This window comes from Lycium barbarum, chromosome 9, assembly GCF_019175385.1.
Source record: "Lycium barbarum isolate Lr01 chromosome 9, ASM1917538v2, whole genome shotgun sequence".
In the NCBI taxonomy this organism is placed as follows: Eukaryota; Viridiplantae; Streptophyta; class Magnoliopsida; order Solanales; family Solanaceae; genus Lycium; species Lycium barbarum.
Genome location: NC_083345.1, coordinates 74,517,865 through 74,533,186, shown reverse-complemented (window position 1 = coordinate 74,533,186; position 15,322 = coordinate 74,517,865). Strand labels below are relative to the sequence as shown.

Sequence of the window (15,322 nt, the reverse complement as noted above, 5' to 3'; positions counted from 1 at the left end):
AGAGTGCAGCAAGTCAATCCAAGTCGATCTAGAGATGCAGAAAGTAATTTTTTTTTTTTGGAGAAAGGTAACAATTTGCAGAAACTAAATATTCTCAGCCAACTAACAGACTTAGAGGAGATACAGGATTAAAGGAACCTGAATACAACACAACAACAACAACAACCCAGTGAAATCCCACATCGTGGGGTCTGGGGAGGGTAGAGTGTACGCAGACCTGACTCCTACCAAGGTAGGACGGCTGTTTCCGAAAGACCCCCGACTCAATAAAAGCATAAAAAGAAGTCAGATAAGTAAAGGAACCTGAATGAAGATGAAATATATACAAGAACTTCTTTGGCAGTAGAATTTGAGGAGATTGCTAAGCATGAAGGATGGCTTGTAGGCAAAGATCCAGGACTCTGTGGTTAAAACAAGGTGTCACCTCACAAAGTTCGTCAACTGCTAGTGCTTACAGGAGATACAACAATATTAATGAGCTGTCACTAGAAGGCGAAACTGTGGGAAATCCTAAAGATATCAAAAGGGAGATAGTCACTTTCTACCAAAATCTATATACAATTCAGAGGACGGAAGAGCACAATGTAATCTTAGGGATTCTCCGATGATTACTTCAGAGCAAAATCAAATGTTGCAAAGCCCTTTTGAAACATAGGAGATCTAGAATAGTGTTAAGGCATGTGTAGGGCATAAGTTACCGGGCCTTAATGCATACTCTATGGCTTGTTTTATCCATTGCTGGGAGGTGATGAGCATTGATGATGTTGTTCAGGATTTCTATGATCAAGGAGTTTTAATTATGTTAACAGTCTTATTTAAAAGTTTAATCTATTAGAGAAGGGGTACTATTATTGCTTAATTATATTTTTAACATGCTCCCTATCATCTGGACCAATTTCTTTTTGTGTTTCTAACATGTGAAAATATTTAATATCGGGTGAAAGTGGCACGCGAGTTCATGACCCCGCCTCTGATTACATGTTTAATACTGTGAATCGTCTCATTTAAAAGTTTAAACTATCTGGGAGGAGACACTTGTATTTACTTAATTATGTTTTTAACTGTTGATGTCAAATTGTTGCAATGTAAATCAGTTTCCTAGTATTCTAATCATTAATCAATCAATTCTAGTCTAGAGTTATCACTATCTTTAATACTCCCTCTGTCCTAAAAAGATAGTCTACTTTCCTTATTTGTTTGTCCTAAAAAGATTGACACATTTCTATATTTAGAAACGATTTAACTTTATGAGATGATTTACGGCCACACAAATATTTAAGGCTTGTTTTGGACCACGCATTTCAAAAGTCTTTCTTTATTTCTTAAACTCCGTGCTAAGTCAAACTAAGACAATTTTTTTGGGACAAAGGGGGTATGTAGTTTATTATTTGTTTATCTAAAACTTGGAGCTGAACAGAAAAAACAGGATCCTAATTTGGCTTAAAGGAAATATATTGCAAACGGTGAAGAAATGGATCTTGGGCCCAACTCAACCCCAAAAGTTAGCTCATGAGGGGAGGATTGCCCAAGTCCATATAAGGAGACCACCCATTCCTTTTTTATTTGATGTGGCACTCTTCAACACCTCATCTCACGCCTAGGGCTGGACATCTGGTGCGTGGGCAATTTTAATTTATTTTGGGGGGGGGGGGGGGGGGGGGGCATTAGTAACACAATAATTGGGAAGCGTCCTGCTCTGAACCATGGAAAGAAATGGATCTTGGGCCTAACTCAACCCCACAAGCTAGCTCATGAGAGGAGGATTGCCCAAGTCCATATAAGTAGACTACCCATTTCTTTTTTTGTTTGATGTGGCACTCTTCAACACCTCATCTCACGCCTAGGGCTGGACATCTGGTGCGTGGACAATTTTATTTTGGAGGGGGGGGGGGGGGGGGGCAACATCAGTAACGCAATAATTGGGAAGCGTCCTGCTCTGATACATGGAAAGAAATGGATCTTGGGCCTAACTCAACCCCACAAGCTAGCTTATGAGGGAAGGATTGCCCAAGTCCATATAAGGAGACCACCCATCTCTTTTTCATCCGATGTGGGACTCTTCAACACAGACCATATCATGATTCCACAAGTGATTTTATTTTTTGTCCCACAAGATCATTGGAGATCAAAACTACTTTTTCACTTTTTATGGATTGAGCTAGAGTATGGCATGAGAATGGGATAAAGATACTCCCAAGGAATCTAGATTACTGATTTTGTAAAGAGTATGTTTGGCCTCTTTTTTTCTTATAATCGTGGTGTTTGCGCCAAGTGCGCCCCTTGACTGATATCACGGGGTACCTTCTACCTCTCACCAGTAAAGGTACCGAGTAACTCTGTCTACCAAGACTTGGACAGATTGTAAGAAATTACCTAGTGTGTTTTCCTCCGCTGTGATTTGAACCTAAGACCTCATGGGTTTCAGCCTACTTCATTGACCAAGTGGCCACACCATTGGGTACAAGATTGGCAAAATCTGAACTGTTCTTGGTAGGTATTTTTATGGTTTGCTTGGCACTCTAGAAGTATTCTCAGTTTATCTTTTAGATAGTTTGTGGGTTTTATGTTTTCTTTTTGTTTGATGTACGACAAAATTAACCAATTTATTCAGTCTGAAAAGGATATGCTTTGTACCCCTCCCTTTCCCTCTCTTATACTTAACACTCAAAATGCTTTCTATAATACAGGGTTGGTCTTGTTGAAGTACTCCTGGGCCTTCTTGATTGGAGGGCTGCAGGAAGAAATGGACTTCGCTCTCAGATGAAGTGGAATGAGTCTGAAGCATCCATTGGCAGGGTGCTTGCAGTTGAGGTCAGTGCTTCTTTATACTGTTACTGATTGGTATGATCTGTAGTCTACTTTTTCTTGCTTTAAGTATTCCGGAGTACTCCCTGTGTCATCTCATAAAAGGCAATGTCCTGTTCTTAAAGATTCTGTCCCTTTCCGGTTCATGCTTTGTAAACCTGTAAAAGTCAATTGGTGATATGATCACTGTGAAATGAAATTCTTAGTTGGTTTTCCTAAATAAAGTTCTTGATGGTAAACTTTTGGAACTAGAACTTTGATGGTAAACTTTTGGAACTTTGGAGTGGATGAACCATATTCTTCCACCATTCAACTGTAGAAGTAGAAGTATAGAACAAATATCCAGAAGTCAATAACAATAAAGAAATAAGTTAATTTAAAGCTATTAAGAGACAGAGAAGCACTCTCGCACCTGGTGACCTCATCTTTCTTTGTCTCATAGTCATTGGACGTCCAAGAAGTCCCTTAGCGTTCCTGTAAGTACTAAATTGATCGGTTGTTTTGTCTTGATCAGAAGCATTAGGGATCAACTTTTTAATACAACATAGAGATCCTTCCACACTTCAGCATATAGTAAATCCCTTACTTTGTTATCAAAAGAAATCCCTGGTTCAAAACATGGCCAGCTGCATGCAAAATTTGACAAAGTTGATCCGACCGCCTTTTACAACTGATCTCAAAGACTGATATTTCAGCTCGTTGCTAAACGTCTCTTGAATAGCCTCCTTAGCCCTATCCATAGCTTTATAAAGGTAGCCCATTGTTGGTTTTTGCTCCCCATCCACCACACAAAGTACTTTAATTAAAGGACCACCAATTTTTAAAGTATGAACAACTTTATTCAAAAAGGTAGGAGAAACCATAATACGTGCAGCTTCTCTCCCTACAACTTCCTTTCCAAATTTACCAGTGGTGTACTCTGATGACCTAAACAACCTTTTCAAAATTTTCCTGTGCTCGTATATCGTATGCAAGGTCAAGAAAGTAGTAGCAAATCATGTCTTGCCAGGTTTTACCAAACTTCTTGGTTATGTGAATCTCTTCATCATGTTCAATAATAAAGGCCTTTGAACAATGTAAGAATGCTCCCTAACTGCCTGAGCGAAAACTGTACTGAAGGGTATTTCCTTGTTAATGTCATAGAACATCAAATTTATACAATGAGCTTCACATGTCATCCAATATATGTGCAGGTATACTCCGTTCAACATATTACCCGCTTTAACATTTTTGAAGAATCCGACACGTTGTCTATAACAACTTAAAGAACATTCTTTGCTCCAATTTTCTTTGTAGTATTCTCGAAAAAGGAGAACATTTTGATGGAACCGGTAGAGGAGTTGCTAGCAACAATTGATTCAAGAGACAAACTTCCTTTTGGAGAATTCACCATCACATTGATGACCATTTTTTTCATTTCTTGCTATCCACTATCCATCATAATGGATCATCCATACTTGTTCAATTTCACTTTGTGATCCTCCACAATGATTTTGTCTCTTCCAACTTTTTAGTTGGATAAGGACCTCTAACTTCATGAAAAGTGCGGGGCTTCATTCCTGGACCAAATTGGCCTACGGCCTCAATGAAGGTTCCAAAAGTGTCGATATAATTGACACAATTGAAGGGGAGCCCGGCATCATATCCATCGTGCAAAAGTTTTTACTACACAATCCCTCAAAATCTCCTTGGAAACATCTTGAGGATTACCACTTTTCCCTACCCAGCTCCGGGCTTTTGCTGGAAATAACAATCTATAGGACCTTTACTCCTGCCGGTAGATCCACAACTTGAAGACAATGTTGGTCCCCTTCCCTCTTTTTAGGAAGCGACACACCATTAGCTTCACCATCTTCCGTTTCATCCTCGTCGTCAAGATTATGCACTTGTTGATGTTGCATTTGAGTCTTTAACCCAATTTTTCTATCCATAAACTTTTTCTAGTCCTCCTTCCCATGTGCCGGGCATTTTGGACAAGCTACAACATTAGGATTACCACCAATGAGATGATGTTTGTGACGATAAATTTTCCCTTTTGAAATCTTGTTAAAAGACATCTAATAGCTCTTGTTTGTCTCGCTAATTTTATGTGCATATGTCCAAGTTGGGTCTTTCTTTTGATCTTGTGGCGCCATTTACAATCTGTTAAGAACAAAAGAATTGAAATTCAGGTACTTTGATTGAAAAAAATCCACTGAAAGTGGTCTTTTTTGGAAAGAACTAAAATTCAGCTATATTAATTGCAGTCTGTTAAGACTTAAGAGCAACAAAAGAATTAAAACAAAGATGAAGAGGAAGGTGCTTGAGGATTTTTTAGCAGATGAAGAAGAAGAAGAAGAAGAAGAGGGTAGGGTCACCCTCTGTAAATGCTGCTTGTTCAAAATTGTAAATGCTGCTGCACCATTTACAGATTGGGCAGGGTCACTGCGCTTCATACCCCTAAAGTGAGATACTTGTCGCCTCGCCTCGCGTCTAGCTTTAAGCGATGAAGCGACTGCTTTCTATAACACTGTGTTATCTGCATGTGGAATCGTTGACTGCACATTAGTGGACAGCTATATCATGTGTGGATCATGCACTTGCAATTAAAATGTTGATTCTCTGAAGAATCTTATTGGTGTGAAGACATGTTTAACCCCTCCTCACTGTTTGCATGTTTTTGCTAGTTGTATATTTCTGGATATCCATTACTAACTAGTTTTAAAATACTTACCCAGGTTTTGCATGCTTTTGCCGCAGAAGGGGCCCATTGTACGAAAGTTCGTGAGATATTAAATGCTTCCGATGTAAGTCCAACCACGTAAACAGTTTATGATTGTTATTCCAGTTTGTTGTTGTTCACAACTTTCTCAAAATTCTGAGGCTTTCCACCCATTTACTGTACTTCAATTCTGGAGGTTAAGATGTTCCTCTGGACTTGTTAAGAAAGATCTTTATCTAGAGTAAGAGGAACAGAACAGAAATTGACTTTGTTATAAGGTGAATTTAGAATCATTTGGAACGTGCTTGTGCGCACCTAATAAATCTTTGAATCACAATCTTTAAAGTATTTCAGCGAGTTCAGTATGGAGTTTTACCAAGCTATTTAAGTAGAGAAAAATGAGAGGAAGGGTGAGAAAGAAGAGAAATTGAGAGAGAACACCACTTGATTATTCCTTCAAGATATTTGGTTTAAATAGCTAAGTTTACATGTTCTGAGGATGGAAAGAGAATAAATAGATACATAATTCCAGGAAGTAATTGATTCTATAATAACAAGATTCTAACACTCACCCTCAAGCAGGTGCATACAATCACATGTGCTCAATTTTGTTAAATATAAATTGTTCTGTGAGAATATATATATATATATATATATATGCAAGTTGTTCATCTGACCTATAGAACTTTTGACAATGTTCCCCGAAAGTATCTTTTCTCTGACGAAATGACAATCAATTTCTCTGTGTTTGTTCCTCTCATGAAACACTGGATTTGATGCCACAATGTGAAGTGCATCCTGATTATAACAGACAAGTTCCATTTGCCGATTTCTCGAAATTTCAAATCTTTTCGTATCCATATGAGTTCATATGTAGCTACTGCCATACTTCAATATTCTACTCTTGAACTAGATCTTGCAACTACATTTTGTTTCTTTTCTAGACACCACCCCAACTATAACGCAGTATCCAGAGGTAAGTCGTGTGTCAGAGGGTGACCTTCTCCAATCTGTATCAGTATATCCAAGCAAACAGTTTGTTCATGTTCTCGATCTTTATATATCGAAGGATACAATAACTGCATTTCAATGACTATCACAAGGAGAATCCAAGAACTAACTTACAACACTTACAATGTCAGGTGTCACAATGTGATAATTTAACTTGCCTACTAACGTCCTATATCTTCCAAGAGGCTCTCCCTGTCTAGTTGAAGTGTTTAATATTTGGATCAATCGCAGTATGAAAATCCGTTTGTCCCTGTCTGCTCGAGAATATCAAGAGCATACTTTTCCTCTGTAAAATGATAATTTTTTATCTTGATTAGGCAACCTCGATACTTAAGAAGTACCTTCATCGACCAAGGTCCTTGGTCGATGATACATCAATTTTGCAATTCTCTCTTCATAGACCACCAAAGACATGCACAAATCTAGAATTGAGTGCGAACCATGCCAAATTCCTAAATAAATTTGCTCAATATGCTGAACCATGCTCAAGGGGACTGCTTCAAGCTATAAAGTAATCATTGTAGCCTGCACACACTGTCTCTCACTGAGCAATGAAACCTGATGGTTGCTCCATAGATACCCCATCTTCAAGATCCTCATGAAGAAAGGCATTTTAATCCAACTGTTAAAAAGGCCAATAATGAACAGCAACCATAGAAAGAGAGACAGTTGGAGCCAGCTTAGCCACAAGTGGCAACAATCTGTGCCGTTAGTCAATTAATCTATCCATCATGGCCAACCTTCACGGTATATATCCACCGATAACTGATAATAGATTTACCCGGAGGTAGAGGAACAAGTTCACAAGTATCACTATAATATAAAACAGATGTCTCCTCAGTCATAGCATGTTGCTAGCTGGGATTAGAAAGAGCTTCACCTATAGTCTTAGCTCCCGTTTGGCCATAGATTTTGGGAGCATATTTTGAAGATTTGTTTTCAAATCTTTGTTTGGCCATAAAATTATGGCAGATTTTGAAAACAATTCTTCAAATCCCAAATTTTGGCTCAAACCTATTTTTGGGCCAAGATCTATGTTTGGCCTTTCCAAAACTTTTAAAAACTACCCCAAACTTTTGTATTTTATAAGAAAAGCTCCATCTATTTATGACCCAACTAATTCTAGCTGCAATGTTCCTCCATTAAAACTGTATCTACCATGTTTTCACTATTAAAATAGTCTCTTATATAAAGTGAACGCGCTAAGCTATGCCCAAACAGTAGAAGAAGAAATCCTAGGGAAAATTGTTCTGCCAACTGTAGAAATCCATTGCAAAGATAAAAATGGATCTTTGTATTGTAATTTGAGTTGTAGTAGCTAGTGAGTGTGTTATTAGCAGTTGATCTTACAAAGTTGGTCTAACTACCACTCTGTAGAACATACCTTTAAGCCTTGGCGACACATTCTTATCACACAAAACTCCGGAAGTGAGCCTCCATCTCACCCACTCTGCTCCAATACGATGTGTGACATCCTCATCAATCTCGATGAGGCTTATTTGCATACCAACAATGTAAATAATATATCGATGTAAATGTTCATATCTTCGGTGATGAAATTATAATTTATACATATATTTTTGTTCAGTTTCTTGAGGCTTTTTACAATCGATTCACGTATTCTCTAGACTACAGTTGAGTCCTAAATTATGGACAAGATAATTTCCATCATTTTAATATATAAAAAAAACAGCGGAGCTTGCATTAAAAGTTTAACTATAGTGTCTATTTTAAGCATGACAACAATCCTCAACGGAGAAACACTGTCATAGAAAATCAGTGGGGTTGGAAGGAGGTTGTTAATCAATAACTAATTTTTTAACTTGGTTAAATCTGAGAAAATCAGATTTGATTATCATTCATGAATACTATTTATTAACGAAGGCGTATCTGCTCAATTTCGCATATTTTAAGGGCATATTTGGTCCTTTTCCGCTTATTAATCAGCTAATTAGGTTAATTTCAGTTAAATTAAGGGCATAGTTTGACCAACTATTGAACGGTAAGTGCTTATATGAGCTAAACTATTAACGAAGGGCAATATTTGGACTGTCCATTTTATAAACGAGGTCTGAATAAAGAGAGAGGAGGAAAATCAAGAGGAGATAGCTCTGCTTGAGAGAAGGGTACGAGCAGGGGGAATCTTTTTTTTTTTTTTCATCTTTAATTTTTTTAAAGTTACCCTACTTCCACTTGCCTTGTTTTAGTAAGTCCCAATTGTAAAAATATGAAATCTTTTTGTGTGATTTTCACTTTCTACACGCGTTATATGGGTGCATATCACTTTCTCTGCCAGATTATCACCCAAAGGTGGTGTTAATTCCACTCTGAACAATATTGGGGGGTAAGAGGTGGCTCACAAAGTTCAAAAGACTTCTTTGGACAAGTTTAAGGGGAGACTTAGTGTGTTTTCCCAATAATAAATGCAGGTCTAGAATGCTTAAGATATTATCCTTCTCCTTGTTGGGCCTGGGATTGAGTTACTTGTGGAAATAGCGTGGGGGAGTCATTTTTTGGCTTGGTATTTAGTGTTTTAGCCCATGTTTTTAATGTTGTGAACAAAAATAAGAAATTTTTAGTTTTAGAAATGTTGAAGACCTTTTTACCCTTTTCAAAACAACATTTCCATGGCACATATTCCTTTATTTTATTTTTTCCATCTACCAGCCCCTCACATACATACACACTCTTAACTCATTTTCTTTCCCACTCTATATAAATACAAACATCTCATTCTCCTATATTGTGGAAATTATCAAAAGAAAACACTCACATATACGAATCATCAACACCAGCCCATCTGGGTTCGTGGCTATAGAGAAAAATGTCGAATTTGAAATAATATTTTCTCATAATTTGTGGTATGTCTAATTAATACTTGTGGTGGCATTTCTCATGATAATGAATGTTGCAGTCCTGAAATTAAAACTCAAATATTCAAAATTCAGGATACAGTATCTTAAAGTTAGAATTTCACGGCTCAATAATCAGGACAGAATGTCCTAAAGTTCGAAATTCACGGCTCAAACATCACAACATGGTGTCCTGAAGTTCAAACTGATGGTTAAAATTCAGGACATTGTATGTTAAAGTTTGAACTTCACGATTCAAAATCAGGACAATATGTCCTGCAGTTCAATTTCACAGTGAAAACTTAAGGATAAATGAAGAAGGCTATGACATGAGATCAGTTGAGACCTTTGTGCTCTTGGCAATCTATTTTTTTTTTCCTTTTGTAAAAGTATCCAAAAGTTCGAACCGAGTGTCCTAAGGTTCACTTGTAACTGTCCAAATTTCAGGACATGGTGTACCGAAGTTCATTTGTAGTGTCCTGAAGTTCACTTGTGAAATATGCACACTATTTCCTGAAGTTAACTATGCAAATTTCAGGGCAGAATGTCCTGAAATTCACTTGTTATAATGCAAACCATTCCTGAAGTTTGCATGTAGCAGTGTAAATTTCAGAACTTTGATTTTTTTCAAACTTCAAATTATCCAAAACCTTAGTCAAATGAGTACAACCACGCCCAAGTATCTCTTGTTTTTACTTATTTTTACTGATAATCTAATACAACGTGTGAAGGTTCTTGTATGTATAAAATTGTTTGATCTAATTTTTTTTTTGCTGAACTTGAAGAAAAATACGGAGTAAAGTCTTTTCTTTTGAGAATTTGAATCAACTTAACAGAAATAAGTCATTTATCCTAGTTTCCGACATTTATTAGGAGCAGGTGGCTGAAGAAGAAAAGAAGCAGTTCTATTGTTTGGAGGGGTAACTTTGTCTACATATAATTTACTACAAAACATCTGCCATTTTGTAATACTTTCTAAAAGCGGCTGAAATTTAAGGAGTGGTTGTTTGTGCACTTGGCCGGAGTTACATGTAGTGTGGACCAACTCTTACATAACATAAGTAGTGTTCAGAGATTGTTGTAAGTTGGATCTTATGATGAAACCAAGATACATATGCTAATAGGTCAAAATTTAACATGCAGGTTTGGAGTGCTTATAAGGATCAGAGACATGATCTATTCCTCCCCTCAAATGCCCAATCTGCGGCTGCTGGAGTTGCTGGTTTAATTGAAAATTCTTCATCCAGTTTGACGTATGCACTGACAGCTCCTCCAACACAAACTGGTCAAGCGAAACATCCTGTCTTGACAACATCTGAATCAAATGGCAAACAGGATCAAGGTTCATAAGATGAAAAGTTAGCCGTGATGAAATGTTTCGGCCATAAAAAAATGGTGCTCTTTTCATTCTCAAAAAAAATATATGGTGCTCTTCTCTTGACAAGCATGCATTCTACTTCAAAAAGTAGAAGGATTTAGATTTTAAAAATTGCCATGTGATGCTACACCCCGCTTTTCTTGTGTACAGTTTCTTCCCACCCCTTCTAGCTTGCTCTTATTTTGATGCCGTGGAATAGGGAAGAAGTCAAATTTAAAGCAGCATGTACATGATTATCCAATGTATAAGACTACTAAAACACCCTGTAAATTTCTTATACAATTAGTAGAGTTGATTTTGGTGAGCTTTTGTAGCACTCAAGTGTTTTACTTCTAACCTGATTCCCCAAGCTTTTCAGTTAAACATCAAATTTATACCTACGGCTGAGATGTCATGGTTGTAAATAACTCATCCACGTTATATTTTGTTCATAACTTAGTTTTATTTTTCCTGAGGTAATTGTGGTTCTGCCTTATTTTTATTGGTCATCTTTGTGGAGAAACATCTAATGGAGTTCTTTGAATGTAGCAATAAATTCAGGTGGGTGGCATTAGATTTTTCAGCAGCAGTAGGGTTTAGGGTTTGTAGCACTCAATTAGTAGAGTTGATTTTGGTGAGCTTTTGTAGCACTCAATTGTTTTACTCCTAACCTGATTCCACAAGCTGTTCAAGTTAAACATTAAATTTATACCTACGGCTGAGATGTCATGGTTGTAAATAACTCATCCACGTCATAGTTGGTTCATAACTTAGTTTTATTTTTCGTGAGGTAATTGTGGTTCTGCCTTATTTGTATTGGTCATCTTTGTGGAGAAACATCTAATGGAGTTCTTTGAATGTAGCAATAAATTCAGGTGGGTGGCATTAGATTTTTCAGCAGTACTAGGCGCAGTATAAGAAAACTTGATTAACAATAAATTCTTTACCGTGGATTGCAGGGTTAGATCTTGGGAATCCAAAAACCCAGACACATCATACTATGTTTGAACTTTAGTCTTTTCTTACATTTCTCCAAGCATATGGGAAGTATCATAAATTTTATGTGTGATAGTCATCTCTCTTTTTTTCACCGTAAATGAGGCTCAGACAAGCTCAAATTTTTCCAAAGCGTAAAATCTTGACAGTTATACCATGCGTTACCTTTGTTTCCTCTGGCAATGTTTTATCTAGAAATCAGCCCTTTAACGATATGTCAATGATCTCAAGTCTTGACTGAGTTTGGTGATATGCTAATGATCCCCAAGAACTTTCAGCTGTTGTTTGAACAAGTTTATGCTAATGATCCTGAAGAACTTTCAGCCGTCGTTTGAACAAGTTTTTTTTTTTTTTTTTAAAGAAGATTAAAGTCTGCTAAGAACAAGGTTGCACACATATTAGCCAACTGGGGCCTTATGTTTAAAGAAAAGACTGATAAATGGTTGCAACATGCTTCCTAAATATGCTAAAGGTGAGTTGAGAATGGACAAATTTCATTTTCCCTCATGCACACATATTAGCCAACTGGGGCCTTATGTTTAAAGAAAAGACTGATAAATGGTTGCAACATGGTTCCTAAATATGCTAAAGGTGAATTGAGAATGGACAAATTTCCTTTTCCCTCATTGAGAAGGAAAACACTTTAGGAATTCCTTCTCTATGGAGAGATGCATGTCTAGAATTTATCATTTTGATGTATCTTGATTTGATTTTTTTAGAGCTGATTAGAAAGCCTACTTATCGCATAGAATGAAGGTTGTTCCTTTCTAAGTAGGTATAGGGAGATAGTTTCTCCTCTTTTGTAAAGTAATATATATATATATATATATATATATATATGCTTCCATCCTCTAGTGATAGAGATGGAGGAGATTGATTAAAAAAAAGATCTGAAGTTTGAATAGTTGTCTTCTAGTTTACTAGCTGAGGTTGTTACATACAGATGAATAAATTAAGAGATAATTACAATGCATATCAATTGGTGCCCAAAAACAACAAAATTGGGCCCATATTTGAGATTCTTTCCTAGAATGGCCCACTTTCTATGTAAACTTAAAAATAGTTTGCATCAGTTAGCCCATTGAATTTAAACGTATCTTTTGTCTCCATTGTCAAACTCCTTTCTCTCTCTCTATGGTTTTAATTGTTTTCTTCTTCTTCTTCTTTCCAATTTCAACTTCTATAGGTATATCTCCATTTTTAGAGCTCAAGTTTCTTAGATTTGGAATTTGATTGATTAAAAAAACACTATTGAAGAGTTTGAAGCTTTAAGTTTGAACTATATCTGTGATTTTAAGTTTGAAAGCCAAACTTAGATCTGAGAAATTGTTTTACTTAATAACGAATTACAATCGAAACTTTGGAGGTTGTTACTAGAAGACAACTTGTGCAGCCATTAAATGTAACGATTTGTTTGGTCGTTTTAGGCATTTTACTATATTTCCCCAAAATACGCTTCCCGTAGTCTCTTTTCTGTATTTAGGACTTACGGGGATAGGTGGTGCGGTTCCCGAGGCTATCGGGCGAGTCTTGGTTTGTTTTGACGATTTTAGAGTTTTCTAAGTTGAATAAGTGAAAAAGAGTTGACCAATAGTTGACTTTTGGGAAATTGTGTCTCGAATCAAATTCTGGTAGCTCTATTAGGTCTAGAAGGTGATTTTTGACTTAGTTAAGTCTTTGGTTCGGGTCCCGAGGCGTTCGGTTGCGTTTTGGGTCGTTGGTTGAAAATGTTGGTTTTGGTTGGTTGGAGTTGACTTGGGTCAACACTGGGTCAAGGCGACCTCTTTTGGGAAATCCGAGTGCGCGAACGAGTTCGTAACGTGATTTATGATGAGTTAGCATGTTTGGTTTGTGTTCATGGGGTTCCGAATGAGTTTCGGGTGTTGGACCGCACTTTGTGAAAACCAAAATTTTCTGGTACTGGTGTGACCACACCTAGCGGCCCGCGACTGTTTGGTTTGGTCCGCAGGTGCGAGAAAATGTGGGTCTAGAGTGGGCTGCATTTGTGGACTCTTCCCCGCACCTGCGCATTTTGTCTGTAAGTGACAACCTCATCTGTGGCCTTTTCTCCGCAGGTGGGAGCCCTTACTTGCGAGGAAAGGTTCGCAAAAGCGGAAATAGCAGAGATCAGAACCCTTTTATTTCCAAAAATGAACCTAGACTTCATAAGTTTATATTTTTGGTTGAGAGCTCTTGTGGAGGCGAATTCAGGTGTTTAGGCTTTAATTCTTCGTAGGGGTAAGTTTCTAAGCTCTAAATTTGTATTTTCCACTAGTCTAATCTCTTATTTAACCTTGAGATTATGTTGGGTATCTTAGGCCTAAATCCTAAGAGAGGTTTTTCTTGAAATTGAGGATCTTTTGGATGGCTTGTTAAACGGGTCTTTTGGATTTAGACTAGTAAGGCTTTTGGTAAACTGCAAATAAAATTTTAGATTTACTGATAATTTGGTATTTTACCAGCTTATTTCTTTTTTAATCTTAGATTTTTGCTATGTTTGATTGATAAAGTAGTGCATTTAATGTCGTTTACTTCTATTTTACAGGTTTATGTGATTTAGAAGTGATCGGAAAAGAAACCAAATGAAAACAAGTCAAAAGAGACCAAATTGAAGAAAATGAAAAAAATGGCTAAATGTGCAACAACGGGTCAGATATGGAAATCTGAAAATATGGGGCTGTTTTGGTCTTATTTTAATGTGAGAATATTGGGAGCTATAAGAGCGTGACTTGGGAGAAATTATTTTCATCTTTGGCATAAAACACAAGTCTTGGAGAGTTAGGGTTCCAACACTCACACTTGGGGATTGAAGATTTGAAGTTTTGATGAGAAATTTCTTAACCCTTTACTCATTTCTTCAATTCCTTGCTATGTATTGAATATCTAAATGTGTAGTATTTCATTTCTATACTTGAACCTTGTTTATGGAAGTATACATTGTTAAAGTTTGGATTGAAACTCTTGTTTTGCTTATGTATTGAATGATTTTTATTCCTAATGAAGTGAGTTAATGTTGTTTTAATTATTCTTGTTCTTTAATGTTTCTTAAGGGAATTTCTAACCCTAGGACTCGCCCATTTATTTTGGTTTAAACTCGGAAGAGGCAAACTCGGGATTGGGAAAGAATAGTTAACAAGAATTTGAGGCGTTAACCCTCATCTAATGGAAATCGACCTAGCGATAGGCGACACCACTTGTAGCCATATTCGGGTGTTCTTAATGCTCCTAATTGCTTTAGGGATATTCAATTAGGTAGTCTAGTTAGTCTTCGGAAGAAGCTAATTTAGAGTCATTATCCGAGGCTAAGTAATATAAACTCACCATTATTTGTAAATCATGAAACACATTGGATCGTTACTTGAGCGTAGTTTCCTTTGTATCAATTCTTGTAGCTATTGATCGTTTTACTTGCTTTCTAGGTTAGTTTACGTTTTCACAATTAGTTATAACTTTCTCTCTAAATAACCTTTAAGTGTTTGGCATAGCTATTGTTGGTGATAATTCCTACTTTTCCTAATCTCCTATATATTGTTCTCTGTGGGATCGACCCCGATTCATAGTCGGGTAAATTATATTTGCATACGACCGAGCTCATTCTAA

The 15,322-nt window shown here is 36.9% G+C and overlaps 1 protein-coding gene across 3 annotated transcripts in view; it reads left to right on the top strand.

Moving 5' to 3' along the window:
* Window positions 1–11,206, top strand: part of LOC132608959 (dnaJ homolog subfamily C GRV2) — a 48,594-nt gene extending 37,388 nt beyond the window's left edge. For 2 of the 3 annotated variants that reach the window (XM_060322781.1, XM_060322780.1), the window contains exons 21-23: window positions 2,688–2,811; window positions 5,523–5,591; window positions 10,513–11,206. In XM_060322781.1, coding sequence (XP_060178764.1) covers window positions 2,688–2,811; window positions 5,523–5,591; window positions 10,513–10,719 — 400 coding nt within the window. In that variant the 3' untranslated portion in view covers window positions 10,720–11,206. Of the gene's footprint in view, window positions 1–2,687; window positions 2,812–5,051; window positions 5,382–5,522; window positions 5,592–10,512 lie in introns of those variants that run through there. The other variant, XM_060322782.1, reaches the window with a different exon arrangement.
* Window positions 11,207–15,322: the final 4,116 nt, after the last annotated feature.